Here is a 24,484-nt window from a genome sequence, read left to right as displayed (position 1 = left end):
CTCATTTTAAAACGCCACAGTTCACTTCTGCACCAGATGAACGTTATGTATGCCGCCTACGTGGGGTGGTCTATATACAGTTGGTGATAATACAAACGGGTTACTAAATTGATTTTTAGCAACACGACTCAGACTTGCGAATATGACTCCGATGTATAGCATCGCTGTTGTCTGGTTATTTACCTATGCGCTATGCGAGGATTTTTGTAAGAATGCCAACTTCTTCTGCGGGGCACACACAACGTTCGTGAATACCCCGCGACCGAGAGAGTCGCCGGTGTTGTCTGGACACAACCTTAACAAACGGAGCACTGACCCCGACGGAGAGACGTGCAAATCTCTAACGGGATTCGAGTCCACGCTGAAAAATAACACACACACCGTAAGGTTTTCTATTATCAAAGGCTGTTGCTTGTATAATTAAAAAAAAAAAATTCGTGTTGGCTGCAACCCATATATCCCACCACAGCGATAATATAATCATATTTCTCTCGGATTTGATTGAGGAATGGTCAAATCCATTGTGATAATCTGTCATTTGTGACCTTTCAGACTGCTGTGGTGATACTGACTCATGGTTCTCATCACCACGTGGGCTATTCATTCCTAATTGACTGATTGATTAGAAGGATGAACTTTATTGCATATTCAAGAGTTAGACTGTCTTTAAGCTAAAATCCTTGGTTGCTGCATTTTTTTATTTATACATTTATATATACCCATTGATACTTGACCTGAGCTCGAGGCATTTATAAATTGTGTTCTCCAACCGTCGACCCCATAGAACATAAAATATAAGCTTGTTTTACTCCAATTTCTGTAAACAATGTAAATGTAACCCCCCATCCACCTTGCTGTATAGCCTCAAAACATAGTTAAAAGGACATTTGAAATCATGGATGGTCTGTCCTTGCATCCATAGCTCTGTAAATGAATTTGAGAGTGGTTACATTTCTCCAGGCCCATCCCTCAGCTTTTTACCAAAACAGGGGCAAGGTACCTGCTTTGCTATTGTTTCTACTAGGGATTGTAGCTTTTTGGGATTCAGGCTAAGTGAGTTAGACCCAAGGAGTACCCTACAGCAAAGGGTCAGGTGGAGTGAATATGCATTCTGGTTTCTCATAATGCATCCATTATTGATTGAGGACGGATCATATTGTGGCTTCAGTCTCCTACATTCGGTAGGCCTGTCTCTGTATAGTTTGGTAATATATGCTGTGATTTAAATACACAAAGTCTCATTTCATTTTCACCCCCAGACCCTAAAAAATATGATATTGAACATAATTGAAGGCCAGCATATTTATAGTAAAGTATAGACTGACTGAATGAGAACAATGATGGCTTAGGATGTCTATGGGCCAAACAGCTCAAATCATCATGATTACTTATGTTTTAACCTACTGTTGCTGGGAATGTTGCTTTGCATCACGTCTTTCTGTTGACAGAGCTGGTTATAGCAGCCAGAGTGGTTGCCTGTACTGCAGAAAAAGGTGTTGGGGAATGTAAATTGCTGTCTGTAAGCAGCAGTTTTGTTGTGAGTTCATATGACTGTACACTAGCAGGGTCTCCTTTGAGTGGATTCTCTCTGTGCAGTTCACTGCTCTGCTCTGCTCCACTGTGATGCAGTAGGGAAAGGGACATAGTGTTTCATTACTGTTTGCAACATGAAACAAATTCTGTAAGTATCATGTTCTGAGACTGACAAAAAGTTAGCACACTGCATTGCATGCATGCCATGATTGAGGTGGAGAGGAAATGCAAACCCCTGTAACATATTTTCAGCATTTATTTCCCTGTCAGTCAACACTGGCCTGCCTTTGTCACTGAGGAGTCAGGTGATTCTGTTCAGCCAGTTGAAGGCAGATGCTAATGGCGTTATAGTGTAAGCCACTGCTAACTCAGGCTAAATGTGGCCATATGAGGAGCAGCAAAAATGGCAGTGTTTGTCTGGGCTAACCCGCCCCATACGCTGTGATGCCTCTGGCTCTGCTGTTGGCCTACTAGAACACGCTTGCAGCCCAGACTCCACATGGCTTCTCTGTGTGTTTAGTGGAGTGGGTTGTGGGCCCTGCAAATGTGACTCAATGCTGAGAGGTCAAGGGATCCACTCCTACAGTTAAATAAAGGCCTAGTTAAATGTAAAAATTAAATAAAACTTTAAATACAGCACAGGAGGTTGCTGGCACCTTAATTGGGGAGGACGGGCTCGTGGTAACTGCTGGAGTGGAATGGTATCAAATACATAAAAACACATGGTTTCCATGTGTTTGATGGTATTCTATTCGCTCCGTTCCAGACCTTATTATGAGCCGTTTTCCCCTCAGCAGCCTCAACTGTTAACCGGCATTAACTTTGGGAGCTAACAAGTCTAAAGGTCATGGGCAAGGTAACATATCATTTTGGTGAAACATCTATTTTACACAGGATGAATATAGTTTGTGGGTCTACGAGCCCTTCTGTGCACAGACAGCTCCCTAATAAAGCACAGAGGTATTGTTCATGCCATGGTTGAGCTGTTTCAACTGAACCAAATTGAACTCCTGCCATTGATGTTTTATTCTGGATCAAAAAGGGGCTTAGGTGGTGGGTGTGGCAGGGGGTGTGGCAGGGGGTGTGGCAATGGAAATGGCAATGGACACAGTTGGTGTGGCTGAATTTTAGATAACTTTTAAAGGCTCCCAATTTGATGTTTTTTGTTTGTTTGTTGTTGTGGCAGTTTCTTTAATTTTTAAGCCAATTTTCTGCAATTCTCCTTGGATCCGAGATACATTTTTGCAATTTTAAAGTAAATTCCAAAGAATTCTACACATTTTGCCATGGAGCTGAGAGAAAATGTTGCAATTTAAAAGGAACTTTCCAGGGATTCTACATACTCTGCCATGGAGCTGAGAGAAAAGTAAAATATATATATACACACACACAGTTGAAGTTGGAAGTTTACATACACTTATTTTGGAGTCATTAACTTGTTTTTCAACCACTCCACAAATTTCTTGTTGACAAACTATAGTTTTGGCATGTGTGCACGACACAAGTAATTTTTCCAACAATTGTTTACAGACAGATTATTTCACTTTTATAATTCACTGTATCACAATTCCAGTGGGTCAGAAGTTTACATACACTAAGTTGACTGTGCCTTTAAACAGCTTGGAAAATTCCAGAAAATTATGCCATGGCTTTAGAAGCTTCTGATAGGCTAATTGACATCATTTGAGTCTGTGGATATATTTCAAAGCCTACCTTCAAACTCAGTACCTCTTTGATTGACATCATGGGAAAATCAAAAGAAATCAGCCAAGACCTCTGAAATAAATTGTAGACCTCCACAAGTCTGGTTCATCCTTGGGAGACATTTCCAAATGCCTGAAGATACCACGTTCATTTGTACAAACAATAGTATGCAAGTATAAACACCATGGGACCACGCAGCCGTCATACCGCTCAGGAAGGAGTCACATTCTGTCTCCTAGAGATGAATGTAATTTGGTATGAAAAGTGCAAGTCAACCCCAGAACAACAGCAAAGGACCTTGTGAAGATGCTGGAGGAAACAGGTACAAAAGTAAATATCCACAGTAAAACAAGTCCTATATCGATATAATCTGAAAGGCCGCTCAACAAGGAAGAAGCCACTGCTCCAAAACCGTCATAAAAAAAACAGACTACGGTTTGCAACTGCACATGGAGACAGAGATCGTACTTTTTGGAGAAATGTCCTCTGGTCTGATGAAACAAAAATAGAACTGTTTGGCCATAATGACCATTGTTATGTTTGGAGGAAGAAGGGAGGCTTGCAAGTCGAAGAACACCATCCCAACCGTGAAGTATGGGGGTGGCAGCATCATGTTATGGGGGTGCTTTGCTGCAGGAGGGACTGGTGCAATTCACAAAATAGATGGCTTCATGAGGAAGGGAATTTATGTTGCTTCAATATATCCACATCTCAAGACATCAGTCAGGAAGTTTAAAGCTTGGTTGCAAATGGGTCTTCCAAATGGACAGTGTCCCCAAGCATACTTTCAAAGTTGTGGCAAAATGGCTTAAGGACAACAAAGTCAAGGTATTGGAGTGGCAATCACAAAGCTCTGACCTCAATCCTGTAGAACATTTGTGGGCAGAACTGAAAAAGCGTGCGTGAGCAAAGAGGCCTACAAACCTGACTCAGTTTAGAGTATGTAAACTTCTGACCCACTGGGAATGTGATGAAAGAAATAAAAGCTGAAATAAATCATTCTCTCTATTATTCTGACATTTCACATTCTTAAAATAAGTGGTGATCCTAACTGACCTAAAACAGTGATTTTATACTAAGATTAAATATCGGGAATTGTGAAAAACGGAGTTTAAATGTATTTGGCTAAGGTGTATGTAAACTTCCGACTTCAACTGTATGTAAATGTGATAATTCAGTTTTCTATTTTTAATACATTTGCAAAAATGTCTAAAGGCCAATTTTGCTTTGTCATTAAGGGGTATTGTGTGTAGATTGAGGGGAAAAAATGATTTAATCAATTTTAGAATAAGGCTGTAACGTAACAAAATGTGGGACAAGTCAAGGGGTCTGAATACTTTTTTTATGTGTCTTTACTCATTCAAAGAGTTTTATTTTTTACTATTTTCTACAATTTAGAATACTATTGAAGACATCGAAACTTTGAAATAACACATTGAAAAAAATCAAGAAAAACCCTTGAATGAGTAGGTGTGTTAACTTTGGACTCATTCGGTATATATTTCACCGTTTTGGACATAGGCGCCCCAAAAAAACTCGTAGGCGGCCGCTCAAGGGTTTCTCTGGCTGAAAAGTCCCTGCACTGAGATATGCCTCAAGACCCACACCCTAACCCAGTTTGCTATGGAATTATGATCTCTCACATGGACCTGACCTGAACCCTCCAGCCAATGAGATATGCTACAAACACCATCCAAACCTCTCTTGACCTCTGTCCAAATGTTCTTCAAATCCCCTCGGCCCGAGTCTTGATGACTTCCCAAATGGACACATAGAAGTTCCCACAGTAAACCAGTTTAGCCCATCTCCAGTTAAAATGGCCTTCACAGTGCATTCTCTAGCCCCTTTCAACTCACAGGAGCTTTGAAACCCAGCGGTAACTTAATTTGGCCCTCTCTCCAGCTCTCTTTGTCCTCAGGGAAGCAGGAAGTGTTTTTAGGAGCAGAACAGCCAGTTCAGTACAGTCCTGGTGTTTTCATGGTAGACAAATACGAATACGGCCAGAGGAATGTTCTAGAATTCTGTGAAATGCCACAACTAAGTACTTGATGGTCTTTGTGTTGTCAGATCAGTGAGTGAATGTGCTAGAGTTGGAACACCTGAAGCTCCTTTTGACCATGGAAAAAGCACTCCTATTGGCAGTATGGTCCACCTACCACCTCCTATCCACACTAGCCTGTGCTCCCTCATAAACATTCCCCACATGTTTCTCTCGGACCTCCAGTGAATCTATCTGCTATAAGAGCAGGCTGACTGGCCAAGACAAGGCACAGGGGGCCAGTATTTTTTTTTAGGTTTGTGGCGAGGGCTGAATCTTCTGTGTCAAGACAACACAAGCCTCGGCTCACTTGCTAGTCATAAAAGTCTGTTACAATTCGTGAGAGACTTATACACCTAAATACCGGAGAGATAATTGATTCTCTCAATGCCTCTCTTCCTGCCTCTTCTAGTTTCCATAGCATTGTGCAACAAACTAACAGTTGACAGTGTGTTCCAACACAGTGTAGCCAAAGATAGTACAATATGATGATTTGCAGAATCTGCTTCTCCAATAGAAATCTCTGATCATACTTGGAGGCGATGTCAGAAACACGTCATCAGGTCTAATGGTCGTGTCGCACCGAACTGCACATGTGCAGACCGTCAAATCAAAGGCACAACTTTGATATAAAGTTGTTTTGATGAAAAGTGTCAGCAATGAACATTTCAGCTACTTTAGAGATAGGCTTGAATCTAGGTTTTGCATTGGTTGGTCTGGATGCTGGTGGGAGGAGCTATAGGAGTATGGGCTCATAGTAAGTGCTGGAATGTAATAAATGTAACGGTATCAAACATAAGGAAACCACATTCTGTTAATTCTATTTGTGACAACCCTCCCACTCTGTCTGCCGAATTCTTTCTCTTTGCTCTTGTTTTCCTTAATAGAACGTTGGTGGGTGGAGCTGGGAGGATCGTCAGCGAAATGGGACACACCTGGGCTCGGGTGTGTCCTGGGGATAAATACACCTATACCCCATTCATTGAGGAGACTCTCTCCATGCAGACACACTGTTATTTTTGGTTGTGGTGTTTTGTGGCTTGTTTGTTTTGGCACCTCGCAACATCCCTAATTTTCACCATCTATGCACACAACCACTCATTCACACTACTGATTACACACAGACACCATTGTTAATTGTTTGTAGATTACTTTGTTTAATAAATATATGTTATTCCTTATCTCCACGTTGTCGCCCTCTTTGTTATGGGTTACGAGCTGGTTCATGACACTTTCCAGCCATTCCAATGAGCTCATCGTCCTGTAGCTCCTCCCACCAGCCTCCACTGACCTATACCAATCATAGAGTATGTTTACTGTACACGCACACTAATAGTTCGATACCAAACTGATTATGGCAGTAGGCCAAGTATTCCATTAGCCATGTAAACACCTTGCGTTGCTTATCTTAATTGGTGTACGGTCATAATCGAAGTAAGCATATGCAAATTGAAACACCTAGTTGTCTCAGCAATCTTTCAAATTATTAGGACATGTAAAGACTTTAATCGGCGTTCCAGTGGTGTGTTTGATGTGCACATGTGCTAGCAGCAGCAGTGTAAGCCTCGCTCTTTTCAAACATTATATAACCGAGCTCAGAATCAAATAGGCTTCCCAAAAATAACATGGTCCCTGTGGTAGAACGTTTATTTTAATTGACGATTTTCTGCATTTGTCAAAGTCCCACAGTCAACTTAGTGTATGTAAACTTATGGTCCACTGGAATTGTGATACAGTGAATTATAAGTGAAATAATCTGTCTGTAAACAATTGCTGGAAAAATGACTTGTGTCATGCACAAAGTAGATGTCCTAACCGACTTGCCAAAACTAGTTTGTTAACAAGAAATTTGTGGAGTGGTTGAAAAACGAGTTTTAATGACTCCAACCTAAGTGTTTGTAAACTTCTGATTTAAACTGTATATACAGTGGGGCAAAGAAGTATTTAGTCAGCCACCAATTGTGCAAGTTCTCCCACTTAAAAAGATGAGAGGCCTGTAATTTTCATCATAGGTACACTTCAACCATGACAGACAAAATGAGAAAATAATTCCAGAAAATCACAGTGTAGGATTTTTAATGATTTTTTTTGCAAATTATGGTGAAAAATAAGTATTTGGTCAATAACAAAAGTTTATCTCAATACTTTGTTATATACCCTTTGTTGGCAATGACAGAGGTCAAATGTTTTCAGTAAAGTCTTAACAAGGTTTACACACACTGTTGCTGGTATTTTGGCCCATTCCTCCATGCAGATCTCCTCTAGAGCAGTGATGTTTTGGGGCTGTTGCTGGGCAACATGGACTTTCAACTCCCTCCAAAGATTTTCTATGGGGTTGAGATCTGGAGACTGGCTGGCCACTCCAGGACCTTGAAATGCTTCTTACGAAGCCACTCCTTCGTTGCCCGGGCAGTGTGTTTGGGATCATTGTCATGCTGAAAGACCCAGCCACGTTTCATCTTCAATGCCCTTGCTGATGGAAGAAGGTTTTCACTCAAAATCTCACGAACCTTGTTAAGACTTTACTGAAAACATTTCACCTCTGTCATTGCCAACAAAGGGTATATAACAAAGTATTGAGATAAACTTTTGTTATTGACCAAATACTTATTTTCCACCATAATTTGCAAATAAATTCATAAAAAAATCCTACAATGTGATTTTCTGGATTTTTTTTCTCATTTTGTCTGTCATAGTTGAAGTGTACCTATGATGAAAATTACAGGCTTCTCTCATCTTTTCAAGTGGGAGAACTTGCACAATTGGTGGCTGACTAAATACTTTTTTTGCCCCACTGTATGTGTGTGTGTGTGTATATATATATATATATATATATATACATACATACATACAGTGGGGCAAAAAAAGTATTTTCCTCCCTGGTTTTTCAGGTGGGTGCTGCAGCACCCCTAATTCCCGTGAATGATTATCCTCCCTCCTGAGGAGGGAGAGAAATGTGAAAATATCTTAAAGGTGAACTGCACTCACTGATTCCGCATGTGTTCGGTCATTACTGAAGCCCAAATGAGAGTTGTCTTTGGGGTGTGATTTAATGTGGTTGTGTCTTTGCCATTCAAGCTCAACAAACAAAGACAGTAGTGAGTAACTTAGTGATGTCTAAGTAAGCAAAGAGAAGTTTTGAAGTTGATGATTTCTGACTGACTCGCCGTCTCAAGATGATCTGCTAATTCAGTTCAATGTGTCGGCTAAAGTCTGTGCTCATCTTGTTATAGCACTAAAGGGTGGACCAGCTCCATATTAATGCCCATGATTTTGGAATGATGTTCGACGAGCAGGTGTCCACATACTTCTCTTGATGCAGTGTGTATACGGTGCTTTCAAAGTAGACCCCCGTTCATGTTTTCCACATTTTGGAAAATTGAATAAAATATGTTTTCTCATCCATCTACACACAATACCAATGCGGTTTTTTGTAACGCCTGGATCACACCTACAGCGTCACTGCGCAAAATGGTACTCCGCATCATCTGGATATGTGTGCAACAAAAGTTCAACATTCACCTTTGCTACTATTTTTGTCAAGCCGTCTACGGATACAATTTGATGCATATGTTCGATAAATTCAACGTCTGCACCACACACAGTGCACTGCAGCTGTCTCTGCAAGGCAAACACATCGTTCCATTGGAAATGAATGTACTTCTGGTGTAACAAAACGCAAATCACGCTCTTCCATGGATCTCACATTAAATTCAGCATAACGGGGATGTAGCACTGTTTAAACTAACACTATTCAAAGGTCACAGAGGAACTTGGAATAACCTGTACTTGGTTCGATGACAACTTGTAGAAGGCTTATATCTATATTTTGTCATGTCGGTTGTTGATTTCACCACAAAGGGAATAGACCCCTTTTTCTGTTAACTTAAATGAATCACGACCCGGCATAGGATATCAACAGTGACAATGGTTGACTCTCCAAAAAATGTATTGGTGTGTGGCCAGCGACTTTTATAGAGAGACCCCCCCAAATGCTCTGTGCCATTTCATTAACTCCTCGTTCTAAGTCCTCCACATCCCAGCGGTACAAAACCAAAGATATTGAGCCGTTTTAAGCAATCAATCTTACGTCATCGTGATGACTGAACTTTTATACTAACATCACCAATCTGAGGTAAAAATGATTTATAATTCCACTAAATTGTATAGCTTGAAAATGAAAGCTTGTCTAAGGTAGTAACACAAACTGTCCACATTAGGGAAATTAGCACAGTATACAATTTAATATATTTTATTTAACTAGGCAAGTCAGTTAAGAACAAATTGTTATTTACAATGACAGCCTAGGAACAGTGGGTTAACTGCCTTGTTATGGGGCAGAACAACAGATTTTTACCTTATCAATATGGCAAAATAGTTGGGAGGAGTCATTACGTTAACTTTGTGTTTTGATGTATTTCTAATACCTAAAGACTTCCTGCTTGACGTTTTCTAAGACCCATTTTTCATCCTATGAACTTGACATGTTCACGCTCATGTTTATTTTTTACATGGAAATGCCCCTAAGCAAGGAACAGAAGGATATAAGCCTGCAGTGTGTTATACAGTAAATAACCATTAACAACACTACCTACATAAGACATTAGTGTTATCAACATACATTATGATTATTCAGGGTAACTTGTCAGTAATGCATAACGTCATACTGAAAACTGAAGTATTTAAGGAAAATATAATGAATTATTCCATACATCCAGGACTATATGTTGCTGCTTTTTACCTTTTTTTCTGTGTAGTATTCATCTTCGTCATTTGGTTGAATGTGTCTAAATGTGCAATAACAACATCATGAGGGTCAGGCTGGTTGGCTGTTTTTTCCCCCTGGTCTGTGGTCAGAATGTACAGAGAAAACATGTCCTGTTCCCTGTGTGTCTCAGAGCTGGGTTGCAGCCAGCAGCACAGAACCAAGGAAAGCAGCACAGTGATGTTCCACGTGCTGTTTGTGTCCAGAGGATAGAGAGAGGGACGGAGAGAAGGGGGCAGAGAAAGGGAGGGAAGGAGAGTTGGACGGCTAGATAGAAAGAAAGGGATAGGAGGGAGGGAGGGAGGGAGGGAGGGAGGGAGGGAGGGAGGGAGGGAGGGAGGGAGAGAGGGAGGGAGGGAGGGAGGGAGGGAGGGAGGGAGGGAGGGAGAGAGAGGGAGGGAGGGAGGGAGGGAGGGAGGGAGGGAGGGAGGGAGGGAGGGAGGGAGGGAGGGAGGGAGGGAGGGAGGGAGGGAGGGAGAGGGAGGGAGGGAGGGAGGGAGGGAGGGAGGGAGGGAGAGAGAGGGAGGCAGGGAGGGAGGCGAGGGAGGCAGGGAGGCAGGGAGGGAGAGAGGGAGGCAGGGAGGGAGGGAGAGAGGGAGGCAGGGAGGGAGGCAGGGAGGGAGGGAGATAATTAGTGACTGGGAGGAAGAAATGTAGGGTGAAGGAAAGTTTCATGGTTGGCTGTTTTTTTGTTTTTCCATATTATCCCATCTTCACTCAATAGGGGTGGAGTCATCGGCTGTTTATGTGTCTCCTTCCAGATGCTAATAGCTGACTGAGCTTCAAGTAGGACCAGACTTTCACCTCACTCAGCTCCAGCCCAGTGCCTCAAACCTACTGTACCTAGATCTGCAATAGCCCTATATACAGTACCAGCCAGATCCATGCATTTAGAGTGTTGGACCATTGAGGTTTCTGCATTATGAAGCATTTACATGAAACCACAACATTCTATAGCAGCCATGTTAGCACGCCATTTACATTAAATGGGGAATATCATAATGCCATGTACCTGAATGTCTAAAATTAGATCAATATTCAAAATTCTAGATGTTGGCCCAACTCTCTAAATACATGGCTCTGGTACAGACACAGCTGCCACCTGACACTGCAGTCCCTCTCTCCCTGCTCCTTTAAGCTTCATACCCAACCCTCTAAACCATATATGACATTTACACAGCTTCACCTCAAAGATCACAGCCTGCATGTGTTTGACCTTTATATCTGGAAATATTGATGTAGCACTCTTGTTAACACCTCGAACCCTGCAGAATAAGGGTCTCACTGTGCTGGCCTGTAACCTCCCAGCCCTACAGTACACCAGTGGCGTGTGTGCTTTAGCTCTGGAATATTTCGTCATAGTATGTGAGCTCATGTCTGGTCTGTGAGGTCACATCCTGTCTGGCAGTTAGGGTTTGTAGCTGTATTTGACAATTAAATGATTCCCGCCCCCCTCCTGCTCATCTTCTGTCTGTTGATCGTATCAATTCATCCCCTCAGGCAGTCTCCTCTCTTCCTCATCCCCCTCTTCATACTCCTCCTCCCTCCCACCAAGTTAAAAGATATCTGTCTGTGACAGAACCTCCTCTGGTCCCTGTCATCCAGCTGGAGCTGCTGACTGGGCTGACCGAGGCTGACCTGTCCCACACTGCCTTGCTGCTTTGTTTTGGGTTTGAAACTCAGGGCGGGGTATCGGTTGTCCAGGCAGCCTGGCAGGGGTTCAGAGGAACAAATGAAGAAAACACGTTCTTGGTTAGATTTGACACAGGTGTACAAGCATTGGTCTTGTACTATTATACTCCTAAGAAAAGCAGAAGCCTTTCCACCCCATAACATGAACAATCTGCTACAGTAACATGATTTGTGCCCAGGCGTGCCAGCTTAAATCTGGCAGGGTTGTTTTCAACAAGAGTCTTTGAACTCAAGTTGAACCGGGTCGATCAGATCACTTCAGAGGAGGGATGAAGAGTGAGATGATTCCTTTGGAGCAGGATTAAGGAAGGATTGAGGGGTTGTATGAACAGATCTACTGTATTTGGAGGAGGAAGGATGGAGAGAGAGTGTGAGGAACCGATGCTTTTGAAGAAAGGATGGAAACTTGTGCTCACACTTGGAGCGATCATGTGTTCCCCTGGACCTGTTTTACTAGTAGTTTCCAGAGATCATGTGTTCCCCTGGACCTGTTTACTAGTAGTTTCCAGAGATCATGTGATCCCCTGGACCTGTTTTACTAGTAGTTTCCAGAGATCATGTGTTCCCCTGGACCTGTTTACTAGTAGTTTCCAGAGATCATGTGTTCCCCTGGACCTGTTTACTAGTAGTTTCCAGAGATCATGTGATCCCCTGGACCTGTTTACTAGTAGTTTCCAGAGATCATGTGATCCCCTGGACCTGTTTACTAGTAGTTTCCAGAGATCATGTGTTCCCCTGGACCTGTTTACTAGTAGTTTCCAGAGATCATGTGATCCCCTGGACCTGTTAACTAGTAGTTTCCAGAGATCATGTGATCCCCTGGACCTGTTTACTAGTAGTTTCCAGAGATCATGTGTTCCCCTGGACCTGTTTACTAGTAGTTTCCATAGATCATGTGATCCCCTGGACCTGTTTACTAGTAGTTTCCAGAGATCATGTGATCCCCTGGACCTGTTTTACTAGTAGTTTCCAGAGATCATGTGTTCCCCTGGACCTGTTTACTAGTAGTTTCCATAGATCATGTGATCCCCTGGACCTGTTTACTAGTAGTTTCCAGAGATCATGTGATCCCCTGGACCTGTTTTACTAGTAGTTTCCAGAGATCATGTGATCCCCTGGACCTGTTTACTAGTAGTTTCCAGAGATCATGTGTTCCCCTGGACCTGTTTACTAGTAGTTTCCATAGATCATGTGATCCCCTGGACCTGTTTACTAGTAGTTTCCAGAGATCATGTGATCCCCTGGACCTGTTTTACTAGTAGTTTCCAGAGAGCTGCCTGCCTGCCTGCCTGCCTCCCGTGGCTTTATAGACTTCCTAGAGTAGCAGACACTCTCCAGGCCTTACCTCTCCTCATAAACAACACATAGAGGCAGGCTAGTGGTGGGGGGAACCATAGCCTCCTCTCTCCACAGACCTACTAGATGTAATTCAGGGTAGAATGGAAGAAGTGAACTCTGGATTAGTGGTAATGTAAGACAAACACTCTTTATGTTCTCCACCTGACTTCTTTGTCTTAGCTCTCTCTCTCTTTCTGGGGGGTAATCTCTCGATCAGCTCTAAGGCACACACACACACACACACATTCTCTCTCTCACTGTCTCTCTCTCTCTCCATCGTCTGCAGACTGGACTAAAACTTTAGGGGGCCCTCAGGAGAATTAGGGGTCTGTGTGCGCAAGAGTGTTTTTGTCCTGCTTTCAGGACACAAGGCCCTCAGTCACTCTCTTGTTTTCGGGCCTCTCAGCTTGTCAGCCAAGTAGGAATATAGGTCACACTCACAGTTCTATACAAAGAACATAGTTTGACAGTTGGGACACTCAGCAACAGCCTGGGAGGTGTGTATGTGTGTGTGTGTGGTCAACTCTCCCTGTGTTGAACAGGCAGGGTTTGGATAAAGGAGAGTAGGAAAAGGGGAATCACACAAGTGAATGTCCCTCTGTGTTCTGTATGACATCACATTCTGTCAAATTTGACTGTTTCCTGTACCCTGTGATTTCACTTAGCGTAAACCACACGACGCTACACGTGCTGTACCTCATGTTCCTTTGTAAGCCATGTTGATAAGCCTTCCCTTTCTCTCCTGTCTGCAGTATGCCTTCAATGACCTGAGTGGCTCAGTGTCTCTGGCCTGGGTGGGAGATGGCACAGGGGTAAGAAGAGAGAGTGTGTGTGTGTGTGTGTGTGTGTGTGTGTGTGTGTGTGTGTGTGTGTGTGTGTGTGTGTGTGTGTGTGTGTGTGTGTGTGTGTGTGTGTGTCTACCTGTAAAGGCTGTGTTGTATCTCCACAGGTGCTTCTGGTGCTGACCACATTCCAGGTGCCTGTCTTCATGATTCGCCTTGGCCAGTCTAAACTCTACCGCAGGTCAGAAACTCCAGATTCAGGAGATACGGGTCTATTTTTACCTGTCTCAACTCGTCAGGGATTGAATCGCACATTAACTTTTGGGGTCACCCTTAAAATAGTGGCGTTATGATACTTTTAATATAAGGATTCCTGATTTGTATTGGGAGTGGCCAGTAGGTTTCTGTACATTCCCCCATGTCTCTCTCTCCCAGCGAGGACTATGGAAAGACATTCCAGGACGTGACCCACCTGATCAACAACACCTTTGTTCAGACTGAGTTTGGCATCGCCATTGGTCCTGACAACTCTGGCAGGGTCAGTACTTCTTCCCTTCATGACTACGTAGACATATTCTGTCTGTATAGACTGGATTCAGTCAACAGATGCACAGCTCCAGTAATCGAACTAGTCTTTGTTTCTCTCTGGTACTACTACGTTGAGTTATAATTGCTCTGATTGCCCAGAGAGTTAATGCACCTGGTTTCTCAGATCTAAGCCAGTTCCCTGTCTCCCTTTATAGGTGATCTATTCTGTCACTTCGTGATCTCCTGGGTTCTCCTCTGATCCACTGTCTCTCTGTCCTCCAGGTGATCATGACAGGTGATGTGTCAGAGGGAGGGGGATCCCGGATTTTCCGCTCGCTGGATTATGGACATAGTTTTTCCCCAGTGGACCTCCCCTTCTTTCCTCTGATTCAGACACTGTATAACCCCAACGACAGTAACGTGCTACTGACCCTCAGCATCACGGTACATAACCCTGACCCTCAGCATCATTGTACATGACCCTAACCTCTAACCTCTGATCCCTTACCCTCAGCATCATGGTACATAACCCTGATCTCTAACCCCTAACCCTTAACGCTCGATTAAGGCAGCCTCAGAGGGGTTGGGTTAAATGAGCAAGACACATTTCATTTGAATGCATTCGGTTGTACAACTGACTCGGTATCTGACTTTCCTCTTTGAATATGGTCTGTTTTTTCCGTCCCTCTCTCCTCTCCTCTCCTCTCCTCCAGTTGGACCTGTGGCTGTCTGAAGACTTTGGCTCCACCTGGAGGAAGATCCATGACAGCGTGTGTCTGGTCAGATGGTGAGAGCTTCCATTTAACCAGTTCATTAATCAATCAGTAACAATGGATGTTTTTTATGATCTTGTTTACTTCCAAACAAACATCTATGTCCTCTAGCTCCATATTCCAACAGCATATCTTTTACCTCTGAATCCCCCCGATCCTTCTCCCTTTTTCTCTCATTTACTCTTCCAATCAGTGGTGTGAGCAAAACAAACAGCTACAGGATTTGTGTGTGTGTGTGTGTGCGCGCAAAAGTTTGACATTATTGTTGTTGTTCCAGCTGTCTTGCCTGTCAGTTGTGACCACATATTTGACTCCAGTTTCAGTGCAGCAACAGAAGTTCAGATCAGGCTAAAGAGCCAGGATGTGGTAGTTACTGCACAATCATCGCTTCGCACAGCATTCTGGGAACTCTGTGGCCACAGCTTCAATTGGAGCTCTGACCAGAATACATTACACAAGCAGTTTGGGCTCCCAGGACAGGAATCAGGAGTCAGCAGAATAGTGTATATTCATTCCACAACTCCTGGTAGTCAGTTGTACAGTGGGTTGGTGAATATTGTCACTTCAGCAGCAGTCGAGTGACACCTCAGTCAGGTGGGAACCAGATGTTTTCATTCCTTTAAAAGGGTGTCACGGTGGGATGAGTCCATATTCCACACCATCTGCTTTATATAACCCTGCTACATGTATACGCGTCAGGAGGAATGTACCGGCCTCAATCCCCAGTGAATAGGAAATATCTCTGTCTGTCCGTCCGTCTGTCTCACTGTCCGTCTGTCTGTGTGATCCTAGGGGTCCCGAGGACAGTATCTACTTCACCACAAACTCTAACGGATCCTGCAGTGAGTAGACCATGACTACAGTAACACAACCTCATGTCAACACAACACCAATAACAACAAATAACTCACTAACAGTAGAACCATTGAGCCAGACATCTGTCCAGAGAGACTGCACGAACAGTAACACAGCCACACGATTCACCATACACAATAGCACACAATGATACACTACATGACCAAAAGTATAGGAACACCTGCTCATCAAAAATTACGGGCATTAATATGGAGTTGGTCCCCCCTCTGCTGCTATAATAGCCTTTACTCTTCTGGGAAGGATTTCCACTAGATGTTGGAACATTGCTACGGGGACTTGCTTCCATTCAGCCACGAGCATTTGTGAGGTTGGGTACTGGTGTTGGCCGATTTAGGTCTGGCTCACAGTTGGCGTTCCAATTCATTCCAAAGGTGTTCGATGGAGTTGAGGTCAGGGCTCTGTGCAGGCCAGTCAAGTTCTTCCACACCAATCTCGACAAACCATTTCGATATGGAACTCGCTTTGTGCACAGGGGAATTTTCATGCTGAAACAAAGTTGGAAGCACAGAATCGTTTAGAATGTCATTGAATGCTGTAGCGTTAAGATGTCCCTTCACTCGAACTAAGAGACCTAGCCCGAACCATGAAAAACAGCCCCAGACCATTATTCCTCCTCCAAACTTTACAGTTGGCAGTATGCATTGGGGCAGGTAGCGTTCTCCTGGCATCCGCCTAACCGAGATACGTCCATCGGACTGCCAGATGGTGAAGCGTAATTCATCACTCCAGAGAACGTGGTTCCACTGCTCCAGAGTCCAATGGCGGTGAGTTTTTTACACCACTCCAGCCGACTCTTGGCATTGAGCATGCTGACCTTGTGTGCGGCTGCTCAGCCATGGAAACCCATTTCATGAAGCTCCCGACAAACCGTTATTGTGCTGACGTTTCTTCCAGAGGCAGTTGGGATCGCGGTAGTGAGTGTTACAAATGATTTTTACGCGCTTCAGCACACAGCGATCCCATTCTGTGAGTTTGTGTGGCCTACCACTTCGCGACTGAGCCGTTGTTGCTTCTAGACGTTTCCACTTCACAGTAACAACACTACAGTTCACCAGGGCAGCTCTAGCAGGGCCGAAATTTGATGAACTGACTTGTTGGAAAGGTGGCATCCTATGACTGTGCCACGTTGAAAGTCACTGAGTTCTTCAGAAAGGCTATACTACTGCCTATGTTTGTCTATGGAGATTGCATGTCTGTGCACTCGATTTTATACACCTGTCCGCAACGGGTGTTGCTGAAATAGCCAAATCCACTAATTTGAAGGGGTGTCCACATATTTTGTACATATGGTTTATATAGATGAGCAAATAATCTCAAACTTTGTACTGATAACAATCATATGTGTTTTGACTCGTCTCTTTCCCTCTCCCCTCTTCAGATGATAAGGGCATGTTGGAGCTGAAGAGGTCTCTAGACTATGGCAAGAACATCAAGACCATCGCCAGCAAGATCTACTCCTTTGTACTTGGAGGACGCTTTGTCTTCGCCTCCATCATGACTGGCTCGGTGTGTGTGTGTGTGTTACGTTAGTATGTGCGTTTCTACAGTAATGTCTGTGTGTGTTATAATGTGTGTGTGTGTGTTCCTCAGGGTACCCAGCGTATGATCCATGTGTCGGTAGATGGTGGTGATGTGTGGAACATGGCTCAGCTCCCTACTGTTGGCCATGAGCAGTTCTACTCCATATTGGCAGCCAGCGACGACATGGTGTTCATGCACGTAGACGAACCTGGAGGTCAGTCAGAACACACACACACAATTATGGATTAAGATTCTTTCTTAGATGTGTGTCTTTGTTAAGATCTCACTTGTCCCTTGCTATCCTCCCAGATGAAGCTTTCGTCTACATGACAATAGATGGTTTATGAAGCTTTATTTACTTAGTGGCACATTGTGACAGACACTGGCATAGGGACCATCTACATATCAGATGACAGAGGGACACTCTACTCCAAGTCTCTGGAGCGCCACCTCTACACGGCCACAGGGGGCGACACTGATTTCACCAACGTCACCTCGCTCAGGGGTGTCTACATGACCAGCGTACTCACAGAGGGTGGGTCTACACTGCCACACACGGACACAGAGACGCACCGTTTTGAAGTGTTTTTCTATACAGTCTGACCCCCCCCCCCCTCCACTCCCTCTGTAGACGGCTCAGTGGAGACTGTGGTGTCGTTTGACCAGGGGGGGGAGTGGCGGCCGGTACAACGGCCTCGAAACAGCCGCTGTGACACTGAGACCGCCACCAACCGGCCGGACCGAGTGAGACACACACACACACACACACACAACCCTGTGATTATATATGTGTGCTTTAGCAATACTGTATGTAGCTTTGTATTTCATGAGTGTTTTGTCCTTGTCCCTTACCCACCCTGTGTGTCTACAGTGCAGCCTGCACATCCACGCCTTATACAGCATCTCTATGAAGATGAACGTCCCTCTGCTGCCCCTCACACAGTTCAACGCTATAGGCCTCATTCTGGCTCATGGTAACACACACACAGTATACACCAGCCATACTCAATATTTCAGACCGCGGTCTGGATCCAGACCCAGAATGGGGTTCATTTTTACTGCTGTTGAGAGTTGTAATAGTAGATTGTACAAGGTGGAATTTAGAAATGTGGAAGTGCATGGGCAGTTATGTCATTCAATGTCAGAAATGTTGAGTTAATCAACTAGCCCACTCAAACTCAACTCTGAACCTCAAAGACAGTTCCACTTCATTATTCCCCTCTAATCAGGGACTGATTTACACCTGGCACACCAGATGGGTGCAATTAATTATCAGGTAGAACAGAAAACCAGCAGGCTCTGGACCTCGTAGGGTAAGAGTTGAATACCCCTGACACTAGCGCTTGGAAGCTGGTTAGCCCAACTTACCTAAATATTGTAGTTATCATAGCCAGATTACATGCCCAGGGGCCTCCATTGATTTTGTTGAGTCACTCCAGTATCATATGAACACACAAGACATGGCAAAATGTGTAGAATTGCAGGAAAATAGCTTTAAAATGGCAACATTTTCTCTCTGCCAGCAAGAGAAGTGTGAACAGACTGATCAGTTTGGGGTTGCATGGGTTGTGAGGTGGAGGTTTGTTACTACACCAATAAAGGACAATATCCATCCAGATCTTTGCCACCTTGGAACATCTTATACACTGAGCCCAAAAATAACACAATCACAGGCCCACCCTATGGAGCACTAGAATAATGGAACATTCATATCCCTATTCCTTCACTCCCCTCCCTCTCTGTCTCCAGGTAGTGTGGGTGACCCAGCGTCTGTGCTGTCTCCTGATGTGTATGTGTCTGATGATGGAGGCTACTCCTGGCTGAGAGCGCTAACCGGACCCCACCACTACGCCATCCTAGACTCTGGAGGCCTTTTGGTGGCTGTCGAACACACATCTGCACCCGTCAACCAGATCAAGTGAGTGAAAGAGAGAGAGAAACAGAAAAGGAGGCGGTCCTGCCATTTCAAGTCTTTGCACTCAGGTTGTGTTTGATAATGATGCTAAGAGGCCTTTTCCCCCCTCCATCTCCCCTGCAGGTTTTCCACAGACGAGGGCCAGTGTTGGCATGTGTATAACTTCACCAGTGAGCCGCTGTATTTCACAGGGCTGGCGTTGGAGCCTGGAGCCCACTCCATGAACCTCAGCCTGTGGGGGTACAGAGTGGGCCTGCAGGGTCCCCTCAGTCACTACTGGGTCTCTGTTACCATCGACTTCAAACAGCTACTCTCCAGAGACTGTGAGTGGACTGTGTGTGTGTGTGCATGCGTGTAGATGTGCCTGTGCTTACTGGTCTCTATGTCCCCCTGCAGGTGGGGAGGGGGACTATGTTCAGTGGTTGGCGCACTCTGATGACCTCAACAACCCCAATGACGGATGCATTCTGGGATATAAGGAGCGTTTCCTGCGGCTGAGGAAAGATTCTGTCTGCTGGAACGGACGTGATTATGTCATCACCACCCAGCCCACCCCCTGCCAATGCACACTGGATGACTACCAGTGGTCCGCACCTCATAAACCTTTACGTCTATGTTACTACTCACTCTCTCTTTACCTTTCATTTGACTCGCTTTCCTCCCCTCACCCATTCAGAGGGGTCGGGTTAAATCTGGAAGACATTTCGGTTGAATGCAATTCAGTTGTGCAACTGACTAGGTTATCTCCCTTCCCCATTTTATCCATCTTTCACCATCACCTCTCTGTCTATCTCTCCTTGTGTTCAAGCAAAACAGCAGACATATGTATCTTTCTCTCTCTCTGTCTGTTGTAGTGACTATGGGTACCACCGTGCAGAGAACAGTTCTGAGTGTGTGGAGCAGGCAGACCTGAAGGGCCATGTTCTGGAGTTCTGTCTTCACGGCACCACAGAACAGCTGCAGACCAGTGGGTAAGGAACTCACCTCACCACAACAACAACAACAACAAGATGCCTCTCTCTCCTTCCATTTTTCACTGTCTCTTCTTCTCTCCATCCTAAAGCTACCGGAAGATTCCAGGCGACCGGTGTGTAGGCGGGATCCAGCCTAAGAGGAAGGAGATTGATCTGAGGAGAAACTGCATCAGCAATGCACTTCACCCAAAACCCCTGGTCAGTGGTAGCATTCCTGCTACAGCAATGCACTTCACCCAAAACCCCTGGTCAGTGGTAGCATTCCTGCTACAGCAATGCACTTCACCCAAAACCCCTGGTCAGTGGTAGCATTCCTGCTACAGCAATGCACTTCACCCAAAACCGCTGGTCAGTGGTAGCATTCCTGCTACAGCAATGCACTTCACCCAAAACCCCTGGTCAGTGGTAGCATTCCTGCTACAGCAATGCACTTCACCCAAAACCCCTGGTCAGTGGTAGCATTCCTGCTACAGCAATGCACTTCACCCAAAACCCCTGGTCAGTGGTAGCATTCCTGCTACAGCAATGCACTTCACCCAAAACCCCTGGTCAGTGGTAGCATTCCTGCTACAGCAATGCACTTCACCCAACACCCCTGGTCAGTGGTGCATTCCTGCTACAGCAATGCACTTCACCCAAAACCCCTGGTCAGTGGTAGCATTCCTGCTACAGCAATGCACTTCACCCAAAACCCCTGGTCAGTGGTAGCATTCCTGCTACAGCAATGCACTTCACCCAAAACCCCTGGTCAGTGGTAGCATTCCTGCTACAGCAATGCACTTCACCCAAAACCCCTGGTCAGTGGTAGCATTCCTGCTACAGCAATGCACTTCACCCAAAACCCCTGGTCAGTGGTAGCATTCCTGCTACAGCAATGATACAGCATCTGGTAAAGTCTTTGTCTGGCTCAAGGAGTAGGAAAACCATTCTAGACTTAAGTTAACACCCCTCTCCTTCTCTCTCTCTCTCTCTCTCTCTCTCTCTCTCTCTCTCTCTCTCTCTCTCTCTCTCTCTCTCTCTCTCTCTCTCTCTCTCTCTCTCTCTCTCTCTCTCTCTCTCTCTCTCTCTCTCTCTCTCTCTCTCTCTCTCTCTCTCTCTCTCTCTCTCTCTCTCTCTCTCTCTCTCTCTCTCTCTCTCTCAGACGGAGGCCAACTTGTTAAGCTCTGCCTCTATAGTACTGGTTGTAATGGTGATTTTGCTCATCAGCGCTGCCACAGGAGTTATGCTCGTCAAGAAATATGTCTGCGGAGGGAGGTCAGTTTACCTCACCTATCTCCTCCCCTACCTTTGTCCTCCCTGTGTGTACAGTATGTGACTGTGTGGTTATCTTGCTAAGGTTCCTGGTACACAGGTACTCAGTGCTACAACAGCATGCAGAGGCCAATGGGATAGAGGGAGTGGATGAACTGGACACACACACCACCGAGATGGGCAAAACACAATACCACGAAGACTCAGATGAGGTTCACACACTGCTAGCATACACAGACACACACAGTTTTTGTGTGACACAGCAATTTTGTGTACAGTACATTACTAGTACATTCCTGCTCTTGTCCTGCATCATGCTGTTAGTGTTTTTCCTCACAATATTCTCTCTCTCGTTGTGTGTGTGTGTTTGTGGGCGTATATCTGTGTACGTGTGGATTTTCCCGCCCAGGACCTCTTGGAGTGAGAAACGAGCTGCGAGAGACTTAATCCGCCAACCTGACAGCCTACCCAAGACTACTCCCTCCCACCATTGCCTCCTCCTGCCGCCACTAATACTGCAGCTGCTCTGAGACTCCACTCCTACTCAATGACTGCAAACAGTTCTTACATACCTCTTCCCTTCCCAAGGACACTGGCACTAAAGGGATATATCATGTCCTGCAGAGGGCTGGAGAGCAGTGGGACAGGGGCTGTGGGCTTGGGGCCTGTGGAGGGGAGCGCAGAGGAGAGCTTTTGTGTCCCTAAGGAGCTTTTGTTGTGTCTGCAGCCTTCCTTTCTCCACAACGCTTTCTGATGCAGATTCACGGAGCAGGCGCTCTATTGCTGTGGTGCAGAGAGTCAGGGTGAAACAGCAGTGGCACTGGGAATGGTGTGTCTGGATCAGAATGAGTTTCTATGGTACAGTACCTGATATGGTACACCCCTACGAAAGAGACAGTATACAAAATGAGATGTGGAAAGCTTTCAACTGAAGTGGTACATAGTTATACATTTAGTTATGTCTGAAATAATTTTGTACCAAGTGCAAAAGGTAATCATTTTCATAAACAATATGTGTGAGGTGAAAACATATACTACATTTGTTATCGTTTTCAGGCTCATACCAGCTTTAGTATGACCACATTAACAAAAACAAGCTAACCATACAGTACCTTGTCCTACTGTGCTTAGAGTGGACATCTTGAATTATATTACCAAAGCACTTTCATAATTTTGTGTTGCAGAGAGAATGTATCTGATTTGTCATACTGAGAGGGTAGGGAATATGGGGGAAACTACTCAGCAAATGAGTCAAGTCTGAACAGACCATATTGTACTAGTGAATTACTTGAGAAATAATGAAAACTCTTTCCTTTTTTAACCTCTGCCATGAGGCCTACTTAACAATGTCATAACACATGTCATAAACAGTCATGACAGCTGAAATTAACTTAATTTACACAATCTTTACACACACTGCTATTGAAGTGAACTAGTAGGATAGCAGTTTACCCAGCTAAATCTAAACAAGATCAAATATATTGGTGGGTCTGGTATAGTCTGCTTGTAAACTATTTATAAACGGTAGTTTGTTAACCATTACATTTAGCAAATACATGTGTAAGGCTTATTGTTCATGGTGTATATATGATTAAAGGGTCTGATAATAAATGGTTCATAAATAATATACATGTAATTATTAATGAACTCAAATATATTAACCGATGATATGTAATGTTAGCAAATAGTTTACTTATGGTAACAAACTTTTGAATACTGGTATAAAAGCAGACCCTGTCAACCTGTTACTAAGTTATATGTGAATCATTGCTGTTTTTTATTTTTTATTACGATGAAGGCTATGATTTAATCGAAATCTTGTTTAACAAAAGAAGCGCTATGTTCAAAGTTTGTGTTTGTGGGAATTATTTGATTTTACAATTTGGCAAGTGGACACGTGAAATTAATTGTCCTAACATTTTCTTGTCAATATATTTTATTACCTCAGAATTTCATAAGCTAACATATCTAAGAAATAAAACTAGTTTGAGTATTCACTTGTGCTTTATTCAGGTAAGCAGTATTCACAACATAGAGCGACAGAAATAACCATGGGCCTTCAGTCCCAAGCATTTCATTAGACAATGTTACGTAGTTTCCTTTATAGATTTGAGAAGCACAATATCAACATTTTTGGAGTTAATGCATGTCTACTGTGTAATGAATTGATTCCATCTCCAAGTGGACCCAATTGAGGGTTAGGAGACTTCCTGACCAGGAAACACTCTGGGCTCTTGCAACTGGTACGTGCTTTTTGCAGTTGCAGGCACTCATTTTCTTTTCACACCATCAGGATTGATTAACCAGCTATTATAAATGGCAGCTCATGCTGAGTTTTGGTGCAGTGCTATACTGTGAGATAGCTGTATAATGGACATAATATTTTGTCTCAGATTTCCATCTTTCTGGGAATAGTCTGTTCCATTTTAGGCCTGGTGTATAGTAGTTTGTTTGCTTGTGTTTTTATATATCATTGCCAATTTTACAAACAGACTTGGAAAGTCCTCTTTTGCAATATAGGTTGATCTCTTTGAATAAATAATAGTTTAAATGTTGAACTTTCTTGTCATGTCTATTTGATCCTACTTCACCAAAGAAGGCATTATGCTATAACGCTTTAATTATTTTACAATCACCTTTCAAAGGAACTTGCATCAGGTTTAGTTTATTGGGATCCCCATTAACTACTGAACATACAGCAGCTACTCGTCCTGTGGTCCACATAAAACGTACAAATACTAGCTACATTTGACACTTTATATGAACCAAAAAAGTATGTGTGGAAACAGTGAAA

At 44.0% G+C, this 24,484-nt stretch overlaps 1 protein-coding gene across 1 annotated transcript; it reads left to right on the top strand.

The window, feature by feature from the left end:
• The first annotated feature begins 18 nt into the window (after positions 1 to 18).
• LOC109891068 (sortilin) lies at positions 19 to 24,248 on the top strand. The gene is made up of 20 exons (XM_020483365.2): positions 19 to 382; positions 13,823 to 13,882; positions 14,020 to 14,093; positions 14,288 to 14,390; positions 14,663 to 14,824; positions 15,094 to 15,167; positions 15,946 to 15,995; positions 17,408 to 17,535; positions 17,620 to 17,764; positions 17,930 to 18,085; positions 18,182 to 18,294; positions 18,422 to 18,524; positions 19,300 to 19,468; positions 19,589 to 19,788; positions 19,862 to 20,051; positions 20,320 to 20,436; positions 20,529 to 20,637; positions 21,581 to 21,693; positions 21,776 to 21,902; positions 22,100 to 24,248. The coding sequence occupies exons 1-20, from the start codon at positions 143 to 145 to the stop codon at positions 22,112 to 22,114; spliced, it is 2,448 nt and encodes an 815-aa protein (XP_020338954.1). The 5' UTR covers positions 19 to 142; the 3' UTR covers positions 22,115 to 24,248.
• The last annotated feature ends 236 nt before the right edge of the window (positions 24,249 to 24,484 follow it).

Source organism: Oncorhynchus kisutch, linkage group LG5 (genome assembly GCF_002021735.2).
Source record: "Oncorhynchus kisutch isolate 150728-3 linkage group LG5, Okis_V2, whole genome shotgun sequence".
NCBI classification, from domain to species: domain Eukaryota; kingdom Metazoa; phylum Chordata; class Actinopteri; order Salmoniformes; family Salmonidae; genus Oncorhynchus; species Oncorhynchus kisutch.
The sequence above is the reverse complement of the archived record's forward strand: the minus strand, read 5'-3'. Positions and strand labels throughout refer to the sequence as shown.